A 14,734-nucleotide genomic window follows, 5' to 3' on the forward strand; every position below is an offset into this window, starting at 1 on the left:
TTTGCTTTTCAGGCAATTGCAAAAAGTTGACTTCAGGATGCTGTACGTCATGACTATGAATCAGTTGCGCCTTCAGGTAGTAGAAGTGACTCGGATAAAACCAACAGCCTTGTCATTCGGAATGCATGTGCAATGAGCATGCCCAATTCAGAAAATTCCTGCAGGGCATGTTAGAGACCTACTATTTATTTATCATATTTAGAGACTGCCCATCTCCCTCTGCTACCATTGGTGGGATACGACTGGTCCGCCCTGGTATAGGCGTACCGGTGCCTGCTGGGAGCACTAGGTACCGTTCCAGTAGGGTGCTCTGAAGAGCCCATCCTCCCGTCCGTGCTCCTTACCTCTATTTGAGCTGTTCGGGGCTTCCGCACATGGAACATTTGTTGCCTGCGTGATGCTCCGCCGAGCAGCTGGAGCGTCATGGAGGCATCGCGGAGCATCATGGGTGGCAAATACGCATGTGCGCACGTTCATGTAGTGGACACCCGGCCCCATTGCCCCAGGGGTGGGTTCCTGCCAGTTCTAACCTATTCTACAGAAGAGGTTCCACAAATCTACAGTGCCGTTTAGAACTGGTTCCACCTCCCTCCCTCCGCCCGTCCACACATCAAGATGAAGAGCGAGAGGAGGAATTCTGGGAGTTGAAGTCCACAAGTCTTAAAGCTGTCAAGTTTGAACACCCCTGGGGTTTTTCCCTAAAGGGTTAGGGGTGCAAGGGTCTTGTCACTTGATAGCTTTAAGACTTGCACGCTTCAATGGCAGAGTTCCTAAGCCAACATGGCTGGAGGAGGAATTCTGGGAGTTGAAGTCCACAAGTCTTAAAGCTATCAAGTTTGAACACCCCTAGGGTTTTTTTTTCTAAAGGGTTAGAGGTGCAAGGGTCTTGTAACTTGACAGCTTTAAGACTTGTGTGCTTCAAATGCCAGAGTTCCTGAGCCCACATGACTGGAGGAGGAATTCTGGGAGTTGAAGTCCACAAGTCTTAAAGCTGTCAAGTTTGAACACCCCCGGGGTTTTTTTCTAAAGGGTCAGGGGTGCAAAGGTCTTGTAACTTGACAGCTTTAAGACTTGCACACTTCAATGGCAGAGTTCCTGAGCCCACATGACTGGAGGAGGAATTCTGGGAGTTGAAGTCCACAAGTCTTAAAGCTATCAAGTTTGAACACCCCTAGGGTTTTTTTTTCTAAAGGGTTAGAGGTGCAAGGGTCTTGTAACTTGACAGCTTTAAGACTTGTGTGCTTCAAATGCCAGAGTTTCTGAGCCAATATTTTGGTTGCTAAGCAAGAGCGTTGTTAAGTGAGTTTCACCACATTTTACAAGTTGACCACGCCCACCCAGTCACATAGCTGGCAAGCCACACCCACAAAGCAGGCCACACCTACAGAAGAGGTTCTAAAAAAAATAGAAACCCACCACTGATGCCCAATGATCAGCTGGCCAGCATGCACATGCACTCTGGTTTTTGGCACTGCTGTGCCCGTAAAGGACAGCTGATCAGCGTGCACGCATGCGCGCCAGAAACCCAGAAAATAAACAGGCAAGGCCGTGCGTGTCGGGTGACATGGCTTTGCATGCCACTTTGGGCCATAGGTTCATCATCACAATAAGGTGGTGCAGTGGTTAGGGTGCAGTACTGCAGGCCACTTCAGCTGACTGTTATCTGCAGTTCAGCAGTTATAATCTCACCGGCTCAAGGTTGACTCAGCCTTCCATCCTTCCAAGGTGGGTGAAATGAGGACCCAGACTGTGGGGGCAATATGCTGACTCTGTAAACCGCTTAGAGAGGGCTGAAAGCCCTATGAAGCGGTATATAAGTCTAACTGCTATTGCTAATAACCCGCAACAATTCAATTTCAGCACAAAAAATAATTGCTGGTAATAATAACTTCAACTCAGGCGATCTCAAGATCTTTAATTGCTGCAAATATAGAATCGTACGCCACTTAATATAAATAATTTAACAAATAAAGGGTATATATGCTTTCCGATGTTTTGGATAGTGCTTAAATTTGTTTAAGTAATACTCGTGGCACAAAACAGCACTCAGTGCCTGGTTAAAAAAGACATACGTCACCACTAGCCACCAAGTTAAGTTATAAAACCCAAAAGTGACAGCCATTGATGTATAGATGAGAAGTTCTGCAAAATAATGAGGACAGGACACCATTTCAAACCAGTCGCCAAAAGGAACGCTGTGGTCCAAACTGGAAACCTTTCCTAAAAAAAAAAAAAAAGAAGAAGAAATAAATAAAGTAGCTGTTGAGTTTAAAAAGGTGAGCAGAACCAGTGATGTAATTAGACGTGACCCGTCAAAAGCGCGGAGGACAAAATCGCGCTCGCCGAAAGCGCGCATGTGACGTCATCACAGCGCGACGAAAAAAATTAAAAATTGAAATAAAATTAAAATTAAAGCAAGCCAATTCACATAAAGGTAAGGGTTAGGGTTAGGTTTAGAGCGTTAGGGTTACGTTTAGCGTTAGGTTAAGGGTTAGCGTTAGGTTTAGCGTTACGTTAACGGTTAGGTTTAGGGTTAGATTTAGGGTTAGGTTAAGGGTTAGGTTTAGGGTTAGGTTTAGGGTTAGGTTTGGGGGGGTTAGGGTAAGGTTTTCGCTTTTTTTTTACATTTTTCCATCACAGTGCGATGTTTTCGTCGCGCTGTGATGACGTCAAATGCGCGCTTTCGTCGAGTGCGATTTTCTCCTCCGCGGTTTTGTGGTGGAACCGTAATTAGATAGTGAGAGGGGAAAACCAGTCAGGCAACAGCTTTAATAAATCCATTGGCTCTATTTGGCCCTTTTCCATTACAGTGACTGTCATCTGGTTCAGCGACTTTTGTCATGAAGCAAAATAGTTGCTAAGGGAATATGTGTCTCAAAGAGCAAGGGAGAGAAGCTGTGAACATCTGCTTGCTGTTCTGTCATTCAGATAAAGTTCTCTGTAGTGTCATGTGCCTGACCTGTTTATTTTTCCCTTTCTGAACTCTCATGTAGGCCAGAGAGATTGTTTAAAGAGCTGCTGTCTGAAACTGACCAGACCTTAAATCAGTTTCCCATTAGACTTAGACTTAAGTTTTTAGCGTCGGTACGGCATCGCCAATCCCTTCGCTGTAGAGTCGCATGCATCCCGAACCATCGCCACCCATTGTTTACGATTTTGAGCTGCAGTTTTGCCATCTCGTATGGTAAAATGGATTCGCGAGAGGTCTTCTTCAATCAGCTTCATCCATGTTTTCCGTGGGGCGTTCTTATGCACCTTCCAGGTTTTTGGCACGGGTGCTTCAATGGTTATTTTGGGCCAGGAGTTGCTGTTCATTCTCCAAACGTGCCCTGCCCATCGCATTCGGTTGCGCCTTACAAGTGTTTCGATGGTTGGTTGGTTCAGGCACAGTTTCCGTATATAGTCATTTGTTTTCCGATCATGTAGACTGAGCCCGCTTATGGTGCGTAGGCATCGCATTTGGAACACCTCCAATTTTTGTAGTTGAGCTTTTGTAAAGGTCCATGATTCAGATGAATAGAGGAGTATTGGTATGATCAAAGCATTAAATATTTTCATTTTTGTGGGCCTGGATATTTGTTGGGACGACCACAGTCGAAAGTATAATTTTGCGATGTTGTTGAGGCTCTTGCTAATCGATGGTTTATGTCTTCGGTATCGATAAATGTACTGGACGATATCTTCGCACCAAGATACGTAAATGTTTCAACACATTTTAAAGTTTGAGTATTGAGCAGTAGGCCAGGATTGGGAATCTTGTGTGAGAGGCAAACAGTTTCCCATTGGAAGGCTTTTGTTGTTAGATGCAGGAAATTTGGTCATAAATCCACGTTAGTCTGAAAATTTATTTTTTTTATCCTGCCTTTTATTACTGTTTATGAATTGTTTATAAATACTGTTAGGAATATAGTTCTAACGGTTGGATTGGCAATATATAAATCATGTAACAATGTTGTACCTGTTGCTTTAAATCATGCTGTAAAATGTGATTGGTTGCTGTTTTCCTCAATCGGCCAGAAGAGGGAGCCAGAAGGACTGTTAGCTCTCTGTTTGTTAGATGCTGGGCTGATCTGATCTGTTTTGAAAGCTGGAAGTGCCGTGAGCTATTGTAAGTTTTGCAACTGTTAGCAAACGTTGAGTACTGAACTGATTATATGATACTGGACTATGTTATTTGGATTATCCCTTAACTGAAAGACGTTGATGACTGACTGTCTTATCCGTGTATGACTTGGACTGTTTGATGGACTCTGATAACTCTATTTCCACGAAAGTAAAAGCCTACTTAAACTGCAGTATCTCTGTATGCTGGTTTGCGTGTTCTCCAACACAACTATCACAACGCTTCTCTGAACGTACTCGCTCTCCCAACGGGGAGCTTACCTAACAAATACCATCATATTCACGGGTGGGTTTCAAAAATTTTAGCAATGGGTTCTCTGCCTGGTTGCTGGGTGGGCGTGGCCATGGTGGGTATGGTATAGTCCAGGGGTCAGCAAACTGCGGCTCTGGAGCCGCATGTGGCTCTTTCCTCCATCTGCTGTGGCTCCGTCACTGGTCGGCGCCACAATTTTGAGAGAAGCTTCTGGGATGGGGGGGTGGGGGGAAAGAGAAGCACAATGCACTAGGAGAAGTCTCTCTGGCAAGGGGAGGGGTTTCCAGTTGTCTCCACAATTGATAGGGCTTTCGGTTATGACAGGTAAAGGAAAAACTACACCGCGCTAGGAGGAGACTCTATGGTGGGGGAACTGAACTTCCGGTCAGCTCCAGAATTGAACTGGGAGCTTCCAGTTAGGATCTTAGTGGCTCCCGGTGTTTTCTTTTCTGTGGGAAACGGGTCCAAATGGCTCTTTCAGTGTTTAAGTTTGCTGACCCCTGGTCTAGTCAGTCTCCTGCACCACTGGGGGTGGGGGGTAATTTCCCTTGAGCCTCTGGGAGGGCAAAAATGGCCTCATCCGGGCTTCTGGAATTTCCAGGAGGCCCGGTTTTTGCCCTCCCCGAGCCTCCGCACAGGCCATGTGCTTACACTATATTGCCAAAAGTATTTGCTCACTCATCCAAATAATCAGATTCAGTTGTGAGCGAATACTTTTGGCAATATAGTGTACCTAGCATCCCAAATGGGCCGCATGAAGACTCCTGGGAAGAGCCGGGGGGGGGGGGGGGGGAGCAGCCAGGAATGGGATTTGTGTGTTCCCTGAAGTGGGCAGATCCTTACATAGAGGATTGCTCGAACCTGTGCAAACCCACACCAGCCCACCCCTGATCGTATTTATGAATGGTCACTAACCATGATCGTTGCCAATCAACAAGTGGATCTATTTTTTTCCACTCATGGTTTCACTTGTTGTTTCCACTTGTTTCCAAGACAAAACTAAGTGCTTATTTTGATCAATTTGGAGGATCTTCATCACTATGATCAGATTTGCTTGTTATTTTTTTCCCCTCTAACCCATGATTAATGTGAATGACAGGATATCCAGTTTGGCCAAAGAACCTGTTTTCCTGGATTATATGATGTCTTAATTATTGTGCCTCTGCACGCATCCAAAAGATATTCTTGTCTCACATGTTACCCCTGTGCTTATAAAATAAAACCCTACATTTAAACATTTTCCCAAGTAGATATTTTAGCTTCATCTTGCAATCATCCGGCTTCAAGCTACTTCCAACATCAAGAGCCACCATCCCAGCTAGCACAGCCAGTGAATGAAATCTACTCTTACTCTTTAGCTATATCCAAATTCCCTAGGCTTGTGTTGTTGCTAATAATTAGGTCTTGTCCAAGTGGCCTTTGACACAAACCAGGGGTGTCAAAATCACATATCACGTGACATATTGGGACTTCCCCCCCTTCGCTAAACCGAGTTTGGGCATGGCCAGCGCTTCAGGCATCCGGGCTGCAGCTGGCACTTTAACAGCCCTGATGCAGATCAAAACCAGGATGCTGGTGAAAAGTGCCAAAATAGTCCCTCGATCTAAAACATGGCTCCCCAACCTTTTGGATCTCAGGGACCACTAAATTCATAATTTTAAATCCCACGGACCACTAATATGATCTGCCTATTGATCTGATGGGTGGGCGTGGTAAGGTGGTCATGTGACTGGGTGGGCGCGGCCATCTCAATGTCACTCATGCTGAGGGGTACCTTGCCAGTCTCTACTCACAACTCCTTGCCTGCCTGTCCGGGCTCTTAGGGCCCCAACAGGAAGCAGTTGCTGGAGCTAAGCAGCCACCATGAGAAAGAGCTGGCAAAATAGCTGGCCCAGTTCAGATTGGATCTGACTGAGAAGGAGGCTCAGCAGAAGCACCTCACTGAGGACTACGAGCCTAGGCTTTCCAAGCAGAGGGAAGACCTGCAGGAGTGCAAGGCCAGGTACCGGCGCCTGGAGGCTCAGAGGGCTGAGATGGTCAGCCAGTTCCAGGCCATGATGCAGTCCCACTGGAAAAAGGCCCTCCAGCTGTTTGGATGAAGGCTGGAGCTCTTCCTCCAGCCTTCATCCAAAGCCCCATTGGAGCCTGCACCCCTCCGACCCGTACAAAAAGACCCCGAAGGAGGAGACTCTGCAGCAACACAAACATTCATTGTACATATCCAGCCCAGGGATCGTAGTTTGAGGACCCCTGATTTAATGCAATATAAAAAATGCAAATAATTTTTCTGCGGACCACCAAAAATTTCTTGTGCACCACCAGTGGTCAAATGTCAAAGAACATTGGTGATATTGTTTGTTCTGTATGTTTTCTCCCTAAATATCACCAATGTTCTCTGAACAATAAATGAAGGATTGCAATAGGGGCTATAACTAATATATTTGACCTGGAGAAGATTTAAAAATATTGACCAGAATAGACATTCCTTTACCTGATTTATCTTTTCGAAGGTTAGCAAGAACAACATGACATCTGTGTTGATGGACAGAAGCCCAACAGAACATCACAAGTCCTAGAACGTGGTACCAGCAGATTGCCAGTGAGCGAGCTTTGCCTAAATGAAGAGAGACAGAATGTATTTATTCATTTAAAATATTTTGAACCTCTTGCTTTATTTATTTGAAGCTTATTTGAAGCTTTATTTGAAGCTTCAAATAAATTAAATTCAGATTGTAGTGGGTTCAATAGTAAACTGATATTACTGTTGTTTATTCTACATCATTAAGAGCCGAGGTGGCGCAGTGGTTAAATGCAGCACTGCAGGCTACTGCTAGATCAGCAGTTCAGCGGTTCAAATCTCACCGGCTCAGGGTTGACTCAGCCTTCCATCCTTCCGAGGTGGGTAAAATGAGGACCCAGATTGTTGGGGGCAATATGCTGACTCTCTGTAAACCGCTTAGAGAGGGCTGAAAGCCCTATGAAGCGGTATATAAGTCTACTGCTATTGCTATCCTGAAGTCTGAATTTTAGCCCATTTGAAGCAAAATATTATCCGTGAATTTTTAAAATGCCATTTAGAAATGGTATAGAAGAAGAAAAAGAACAAATGTATATAAAGCTAGAATTGAGAAGACAGCAACAGATGATAAATGATGACATTGCAAAGAAGCTGAAGAAATAGTGAATCACCTGGTTAGAGGATTGCACAGGGTGATATAAACAGCAGCATGACAAAGTAGTAACAATGGTGCCTTGGAAGCACCTGGTATCCAAGAAATACCATCGGCCTACAGGCCAGAAGAGCTGGAACCATAAAATAGACAAAGAAGTAGAAAACAAAGAAGCTGAAGATCTCTGGGATTTTAGAACCCAAACAGGTACCTGCTATATAACAAGACAGACTTAAAGACAAAATTTAAGTCTGGATAGTGGACCATGGAGACATCAGAAGAAGAACAAATAGAGAAAGAACTGGTGAAAACAACAACCTAAAAAAGACTTGCAAATAGAAGTGGAATGACTGTGGCAAAAGAAAGCAAAGATAGCACCAATAATAATAATAGGTGCCTTGAATGCAATCCCAAAACATGCAACTGAACTTTTTCAGATAACGATAATTTTCCGCTTCAAGGAAGCTTGACCAGGGAAGGGCATGAGATATGTACGCCATACTTCAAGCTGCACCCGATTCCACTGAACGATTTGGAAGGGAATGGCTCTAGTTCAATGTTAGCAGGTCTGATCTTGTATTCAGGAGCCCCAGCTATGACTTCTGGAATTTCTGCATCTGGGAAAAACCTGCAGAACTACCTATCAGTCCAATAGTTAGACATGTGGGAAGCTAATAGCGGACTGTCTCCTATGTGCCAGTTTGACAATGGTATAATAGGGCCCAGCAGAGACTATACTACCTGAGACTTCTCAGGAAACAACAACTGAACGAAACACTGCTGGTCACCTTCTACTGCTGCACCACAGAGAGTATTTTAACTTACTGCACCTGTGTCTGGTTTGCCAATTGCACAGTGAGAGATAGGACAACACTCCAGAGGGCCAACATCATTGCCCAGAGGATCATTGGCTGCCCTCTCCACTCTGTGGAAGAGCTTTATAGTTCTTGCTGCCTTAAGAAAGTTTAAAACATTCTCCAAGATCCATCTCATCCTTTTTTTGAACTATTACCATCTGGCAGACGGTACAGGATAATAAAAACAAAGAAAAATAGGCTGAAAAACAGCTTCTGTCCCAGGGCAGTAACCATACTGAATTCTCCGATATAGTGCAATATTAATGCAATATCAGGGGTTTTCAATTTCAATTATACAGCATGTGAAGGATGTGTGTTTGTGTTTTTATTTCCATAGTTCTAATGTACATTGAAGATGGCATTTAATTTCATTGTACGCTCTGCAATGACAATCAAGTAAGAAGTAAAGACTCTTCTCTTTATTCCTCCCCCTGGCTCTGCCAGTCCTTCTCCAACAGTTTATTGCAAGAATGCCAAAGGGGAGGCTTACCTTCTCTGCTCTTTGCTGGCACCTGGCACAGGACTGTCAACCCCACCAAAACATAGTAAAAAAGGCCGAAGCAGTACTGCGCCAAATGAATGACACCTCCAGAATAGATGCTAACGTGAAGGCATTCTTTTAAGCGTCGGCAGCTATTCACCCAGAGCAAAAGGCAGACCAGGAAGGCTGAGAGGAATTCGGCACCTAGAAAACCAACCAAGAGAGCGTGTGAACAACTGTTACCTTGTCATACATAGGGTTTTTACAGTGACTCATCTGAATGGTCCTTAGAACTGAGATTACACGTGTAAGTAAAAACTGCAGCAATCTGCAGAAAATATTTGCCTGTCAGCTATTCTTTGCTTGCAGTGTTCCCAGGCATGATCAAGGACACGGGATGAAACAAAGTAATGAACCTGCAACATTTTATTCACTCATTTGATAACACTTGATTCATTCAGCTATAACAACATGCACATTCTCACATATATCAATGCTGTAAGGACTAACCAATTATTGTGCCTTGGAGACTTGTTAGCCAATGATATTACACGTAAAGTAGGTAGAGCTAAAGAAGCTGCAAACACTATAAGAATGATATTTCATGATTAATAAGTTTGCTGTTGATTCTGCTGTTGATTCTTCTATCTATGGAATGCTTTGTTCAATAAACTTTGGTTGATTTAGCTATCCGAGGTGGCACAGTGGTTAAATGCAGCACTGCAGGCTACTTCAGCTGACTGCAGTTCTGCAGTTCGGCTGTTCAAATCTCACCGGCTCAGGGTTGACTCAGCCTTCCATCCTTCTGAGGTGGGCAAAATGAGGACCCGGATTGTTGGGGGCAATATGCTGACTCTGTAAACCGCTTAGAGAGGGCTGAAAGCCCTATGAAGCGGTATATAAGTCTAACTGCTATTGCTATTGCTATCCGTGGGTGGATTACTTTCTTTCATCTTCAGCCTCGGGACCCTAAATGCTACAGTCGTAGGGGTGTCAAATTCAGCCCCCTCCCAAATTACAGGAGATACAAGAAATCCTCCGAGATATTACCCACATGAACGTTCAGAATTCTGCTGGTGGGAAAAATAACGGATCAGCTTCTACATTTTTTTTTCCATCTCAGATGAAAGACATCAAGTTCCAAATGACTTCCAGTGACTAACAGAGGGTTAAAAACGTCAAAATACAGCTAGTTCTTGTCTTATGACCATTTGCTCACATTTACATCATCGCTGAAAAAAGTGACCCATGACCGTTTTTGACACGTATGACCTTTGCAGCATCCCCCCATGGTCATGTGATCAAAATTCAGAGACATGGCAACTGACTCATATTTACGACGGTTGCAGTGTCTTGTGGTCATATGATCACCTGTTGCGACCTTCTGACAAGCTAAGAGCCAGGGTGGCGCAGTGGTTAGAGTGCGGTACTGCAGGCTACTTCCGCTGATCGCCGGCTGCCTGCAGTTCAGCAGTTCGAATCTCACCAGGCTCAAGGTTGACTCAGCCTTCCATCCTTCCGAGGTGGGTAAAATGAGGACCCAGATTTGTTGGGGGCGGGAGGCTGACTCTGTAAACCGCTTAGTAAAGCACTGTGAAGCGGTATATAAGTCTAAGTGCTATTGCTAAGTCAATGGGGAAGCCAGGTTCCCTTAATAACTGTGCTACTCATTTAACAAGTGCAGGTACTCACTTAGGAACTGTCGCAAGAAATGGGGCAAAATTCACTGAACAAATGTTTCACTTAGCAACAAAAATATAGGGCTCAACATTTGTGCGTTATACATTGAGGACTACCTATATGACAGACATTAATAAAAAACGCACCAAACCAGAAGAAGCCACTTACATGTTACACATTAAAACAGGCTCACAGAGCCTCTTGGCCAATTGCCTGGAGAAAGAACCAGTTTCTCAAGGTCTTTCTGAATGCCAGCAGAGTCAGGGCCCGTTGTGGCCTGCCAGCTTTCGTAAGAGAAGCCATTCTGCAAAACCTACAATATATGGGGACCTTCTTCACCAAACAATATACATACAAGTACAAGAATTCATACCATTTTCTGAGCGGTGGACGTCTCTGTCTTCCTTTGCTCCGTCAAGAACGTCAAGGAAACCCCGAAGCCAGGAGGGAAACGGCCGAGAGAAAACCACACACTGCACAAACAGCAGTAGCAGGAAGCCATTCCAGGTCACAGAGACAATATAAAAATGGTAGAACCACCTGCAGAAGGAATCAGGGTTAGTCTGCACCAGTGGTGGGTTTCAAAAATTGTTTGAACCTACTCTGTGGGTGTGGCCTCCTTTGTGGGAGTGGCTTGCCGCCCATGTGACCGGATGGGAGTGGCTTGCTGCCCATGTGACCGGATATGAAGATGCCGACGACACTTGTCAGAACCACCTTAAATTACCTCACACACAGCACTGGCATGCATAAGAATAGGATGTAAACTTGTTTTTTAAAAGGCATCTTTGGTTTGCGTTAAAACAACTTCAACACACGCAATGTTCTGATTGCACCACAAACGCAGTAGTCATCCTTACCTTTCACAGAGGCACTGAGTTTTATAAATATGAGCGTGATAGTGTAGAATAATCATATTCAAGGACCAGTGGTGGGTTTCAAAAAATCTTGGAACCTCTTCTGTAGGTGTGACCTGCTTTCCGGGTCCACTGGGGGAACCTCTTCTAACCGGTTCGGTAGATTTGACGAACCAGTTCTACCAAATAGGTGCTAACTGGTAGGAACCCACCTCTGGTCTGCACATTTGCCTCCAACCACAATGTGGTTGGTTTGAACTTAGCTCCTAACCAACCACATTGGAGCTAAGTTCAATGTAAAGATGTTATCAATTTTCTATTCTTTTTTCAAATATATTTTAGACTGTTTTTGTTAAAGATTTATACCGTGTATGGGTTCTGGGAAGTCAGGAGAGGGAAGGCTGGGGGGGGGGGTTGGGGGGAGGATGGGAGGGAGGGATGTATATTAGGGTTGACGAGGGGTGTTAGATTTTAATGTAATATGATTGCACATGTATACTGTCTTCTCTTATTTTTTCTTTAAAACTAAGATATGTTAAGTATATTGATATGGAAGCATAAATACCATCAACGTAGGAGTTTGCTCAGAAGCTGAAATACACCAATGAGAGGAAGAGTGGGAAACAGAGGAGAGAAGAAAGATAGGAAGAGAGGGATAGGAGAGAGGGTAAGGGGGGAAGATGAGGAGGATAAGGAGGAGTGGAATGAAGAGAGAGGAGAAGGAGAAAGGAAGGGGAAGTAGAGTAGAAAAGGATGATGGAGGAAAGAAAGGAGGTAGGAGAGAGGTAGAAGAAAGAGGTGTATGGAGAGCAGAAGAGCTAATAATGTTTTTTTATCTTTCTGGGCGTTGATGACAAGAGGAACTGATGTAATTACTACTTAATACAATATTATATTGGCTATGTAATAGTATACATGTGATTATATGTTATGAAAATGGAAAATAAAAAAAGTATATTTCACAATGTGGTTGGTTTGCTTTTAGATGATCAATTAAGCAAGTTGTAGTTTAACCTACTGGTTCCCAATCTAATTCTTGTGCTGGAGGGGCCAACATTTTTTTCCCCAGTGCCGTTGTCACTTCAAGCGGTCACTAAATGAATTTGTTGTAAGTCGAGGACTACCGGTATCAACCCCACATTGGGTATTCTGGACTGAGCGTCAGACACGAGTGAGCAGAGGGGGAAACCATTCTGCTCACGATCAGGTGCATTCTGGAGTGTGGATTTATACCAACCCCCCCTTGGAAAACGACCTTAGCAATGGACTGGAAGATGAAGCAGGAAGGACTCCGGAGTCCATTCTAGGAGGCATCCAGTTTTGGTCCCCACGTTACAAAAAAGATGTTGAGACTTTGGGAAAAGTGCAAAGAAGGGCAACTGAGATGATTAACAGCCTGGAGACTAAAACATATGAAGACTGGTTGCAGGATTTGGGCCTGGCTAGTCTAGAGAAAGGGACCCGGTGGCTCAGTAGCTAAGATGCTGAGCTTGTCGATCAGAAAGGTTGGCAGTTCGCCGATTCGAATCTCTAGGATTGCCTAACAGAGTGAGCTCCCAAATCCTAAGGAGTGTGTAACAGAGTGAGCTCCCGTTACTTGTTCCAGCTTCTGCTAATCTAGCAGTTGGAAAGCATGTAAAAAATGCAAGTAGAAAAATAGGAACCACCTTTGGTGGGAAGGGAACACCGTTCTGTGCGCCTTCGGCGTTTAATCATGCCAGCCACATGACCACGGAGACGTCTTCGGACCGTGCTGGCTCTTTGGCTTTGAAATGGAGATGAGCACTGCCCCCTAGAGTCAGGAACGACTAGCACATATGTGAGGGGAACCTTTACCTTAGTCTAGAGAAAAGAAGGACTAGGGGAGCCATGATAACAGTATAGATAGTCCTCGACTTACATCAGTTCCTTTAGCGACCGTTCAAAGTTACAACGGCACTGAAAAAAGTTGACTTACGATCGGTATCAGTTACAACTTTTACAGCATCCCCATAATCAGGTGATCGAAATTCAGATGCTTGGCAATTGGTTTATATCGATGACCGTTGCTGTGTCCCAAGGTCATGTGATCAACTTTTGTAACCTTCGGACAAGCAGAGTCAATGGGGAAACTAGATTCACTTAACAAGCAGGTTACTATCGTATCAACTGCAGCCATTCACAACAACTGGTGGCAAGAAAGATCATAAAACAGGGCAAAATTGACTTAAATCAATGGTGGTTAAATGCAGCACTGCAGGCTGACTGCTAGATCAGCAGTTCGGCTGTTCAAATCTCACCGGCTCAGGGTTGACTCAGCCTTCCATCCTTCCGAGGTGGGTAAAATGAGGACCCGGATTGTTGTTGGGGGCAATATGCTGACTCTGTAAACCGCTTAGAGAGGGCTGAAAGCCCTATGAAGCGGTATATAAGTTACTGTTATTGCTATTGCTATAAATGTCTCGCATAACAACAGTAATTTCGGGCTCTGTTGTGGTCGTACGTCGAGGACTACCTGTATTGCGATATTTGCGGGGCTGCCAGAAAGGAGTCAACCTATTTTCCAAAGCATCAGAAGCCAAGCCAAGGAACAATGGTTGGAAACTAACCAAGGACCTGGAATTAAGGAGAAATTTCCTAACAGGGAGAATAATTAAGCAATGGAACAACTTGCTTCCAAAAGTTGTGATTGCTTCATCACTGGAATTTTTGAAGAAGAGATTTGACCGTCACTTGTCTGAAATGGTATAGGATCTCCTCCTGCTTGAGCAGGGGGTTGGACTAGATGACCTCCAAGGTCCCTTCCAGCTCTAATCTCATTGTACTCCGCCGCTACAGAACTGCTCAGTGTTTGGTTTACCTCTTGGGAACATCAAAGATCTGCAGAAAGGCAGGACGCTGCCCACAGGCTGCCTTGGTCTTCCCGTACCGGATCAGGTCTTGAAAGATCCCGGCGAGGTTCAGCGAGAGAGCCCCGGGCGATCCTTTCAGTGGCGGGATTTGCAGAACCAGCAGCGCGGCGAAGAAACAAGCAGCCAAAGCCAGCCACACCACAGCCAACATTTCCCCGCACCACCGCGCAGGCGCCAAGCTCACCGCTTGCTCCCCCTCCCCTCCCCGCTCAATGAAGCCAGGGCAATCTGCGGGAGGCAATCACGGAGGAGGGTCCATTCTGCCAGCCAATGGAAAGACAGGGGAGGAGCTGCGGGGGCCGATCGGGAAGACAGAACCGCCCTCTCCACGGAAAGTGAAAACCGCTTGGGCCCACCCTCTAACTCAGTGTTTCTCAACCGTGACAACTTGAAGTCCTGTGGACTTCAACTCCCAGAATTCCC

General features: G+C 44.9%; 1 protein-coding gene across 1 annotated transcript; it reads right to left on the reverse strand.

Moving 5' to 3' along the window:
* Nucleotides 1–1,906: 1,906 nt before the first annotated feature.
* Nucleotides 1,907–14,529, reverse strand: SRD5A3 (steroid 5 alpha-reductase 3). The gene is made up of 5 exons (XM_032224172.1): nt 14,260–14,529; nt 10,937–11,103; nt 8,893–9,087; nt 6,867–6,989; nt 1,907–2,220 (listed from the first exon to the last, which is right to left on the reverse strand). The coding sequence occupies exons 1-5, from the start codon at nt 14,460–14,462 to the stop codon at nt 1,961–1,963; spliced, it is 948 nt and encodes a 315-aa protein (XP_032080063.1). The 5' UTR covers nt 14,463–14,529; the 3' UTR covers nt 1,907–1,960.
* Nucleotides 14,530–14,734: the final 205 nt, after the last annotated feature.

The sequence above is a fragment of the Thamnophis elegans genome, chromosome 9 (assembly GCF_009769535.1).
Source record: "Thamnophis elegans isolate rThaEle1 chromosome 9, rThaEle1.pri, whole genome shotgun sequence".
Lineage (NCBI taxonomy): Eukaryota > Metazoa > Chordata > Lepidosauria > Squamata > Colubridae > Thamnophis > Thamnophis elegans.

Excerpts from the sequence above, each read along its gene's own strand:
- SRD5A3 (XM_032224172.1), bottom strand. The coding sequence starts at position 14,462 with ATGTTGGCTGTGGTGTGGCTGGCTTTGGCTGCTTGTTTCTTCGCCGCG. Across the intron at positions 6,990-8,892 it reads GCCAGCAAAGAGCAGAGAAG|GCAAAGCTCGCTCACTGGCA; the intron begins GTAAGCCTCCCC and ends CTCTTCATTTAG. Across the intron at positions 2,221-6,866 it reads CCTTCGAAAAGATAAATCAG|GAAAGGTTTCCAGTTTGGAC; the intron begins GTAAAGGAATGT and ends TTTTTTTTTTAG.